General features: G+C 31.5%; 1 protein-coding gene across 1 annotated transcript; it reads left to right on the top strand.

Annotated features, from left to right (window-relative positions):
* Positions 1 to 42: 42 nt before the first annotated feature.
* Tsp_15503 (putative protein tag-76) lies at positions 43 to 652 on the top strand (the record flags this gene model as incomplete). Its single annotated transcript, XM_003370500.1, has 3 exons — positions 43 to 201; positions 266 to 445; positions 543 to 652. Coding segments are annotated over 3 exons (449 nt in total), but the record flags the coding sequence as incomplete, so codon positions are not given.
* Between the last annotated feature and the right edge of the window lie 43 nt (positions 653 to 695).

Below are 695 nucleotides of genomic sequence, written 5' to 3'. Positions count from 1 at the left end.
TGTGGTGGATTCAAAACTTTTAATAATTGAAATGGATTTTAGTATCACACAGTTGCTTTTACAAGCGTCAGTCACTGATAAATTTGATTTGCGACATATTGAATGGTGATGAACGTGAAGTAAAATTTCATCCAAATCAGCTTAGACTGGTTACCCGACTTCAACCAGAACAGTTGAGCTTGTTGATACCAGAATTAAAAGGTAATCGATATTGGAATATTTGAAATATATTTCAATGTTTGCGTTGTTTTGTTTATTAATTTAGGGGTTAGCATTCATACAACACATCGAAATCAAGATCGAATTTATCGTATTAAAGATATACTCAGTACGGCAGTATCGATGAAATTCAAAAGAGATGGAAAAGAAGTTTCAGTTGCGGAATATTTTCGTGACGTTTATGGGCCATTAAAGTATCCAAATTTGCCCTTGGTTCAAGTCAGAAGTAAAACAAAAGCAATTTATTTCCCAGTTGAAGTATAAAAATCTGATAATTGATTAAACTTTTATTAAATACAATGAATTTATTTTGGCCAATTTAGCTTTGTCAAGTCGCGAACTGTCAAAGATACAACAAGAAATTGAAAGCGTGTCAAACGACTTCTATAATTCGAGTATGTTAATGATTTCAAATATTGATAATAATGAATAAATTGTTATATTTAGTTTGCTTCGACAGACGCTCCTACTCGAAA

Source organism: Trichinella spiralis (assembly GCF_000181795.1).
Source record: "Trichinella spiralis strain ISS 195 chromosome Unknown Scfld660, whole genome shotgun sequence".
Lineage (NCBI taxonomy): Eukaryota > Metazoa > Nematoda > Enoplea > Trichinellida > Trichinellidae > Trichinella > Trichinella spiralis.
This window is presented reverse-complemented; position numbering and strand designations above follow the sequence as displayed.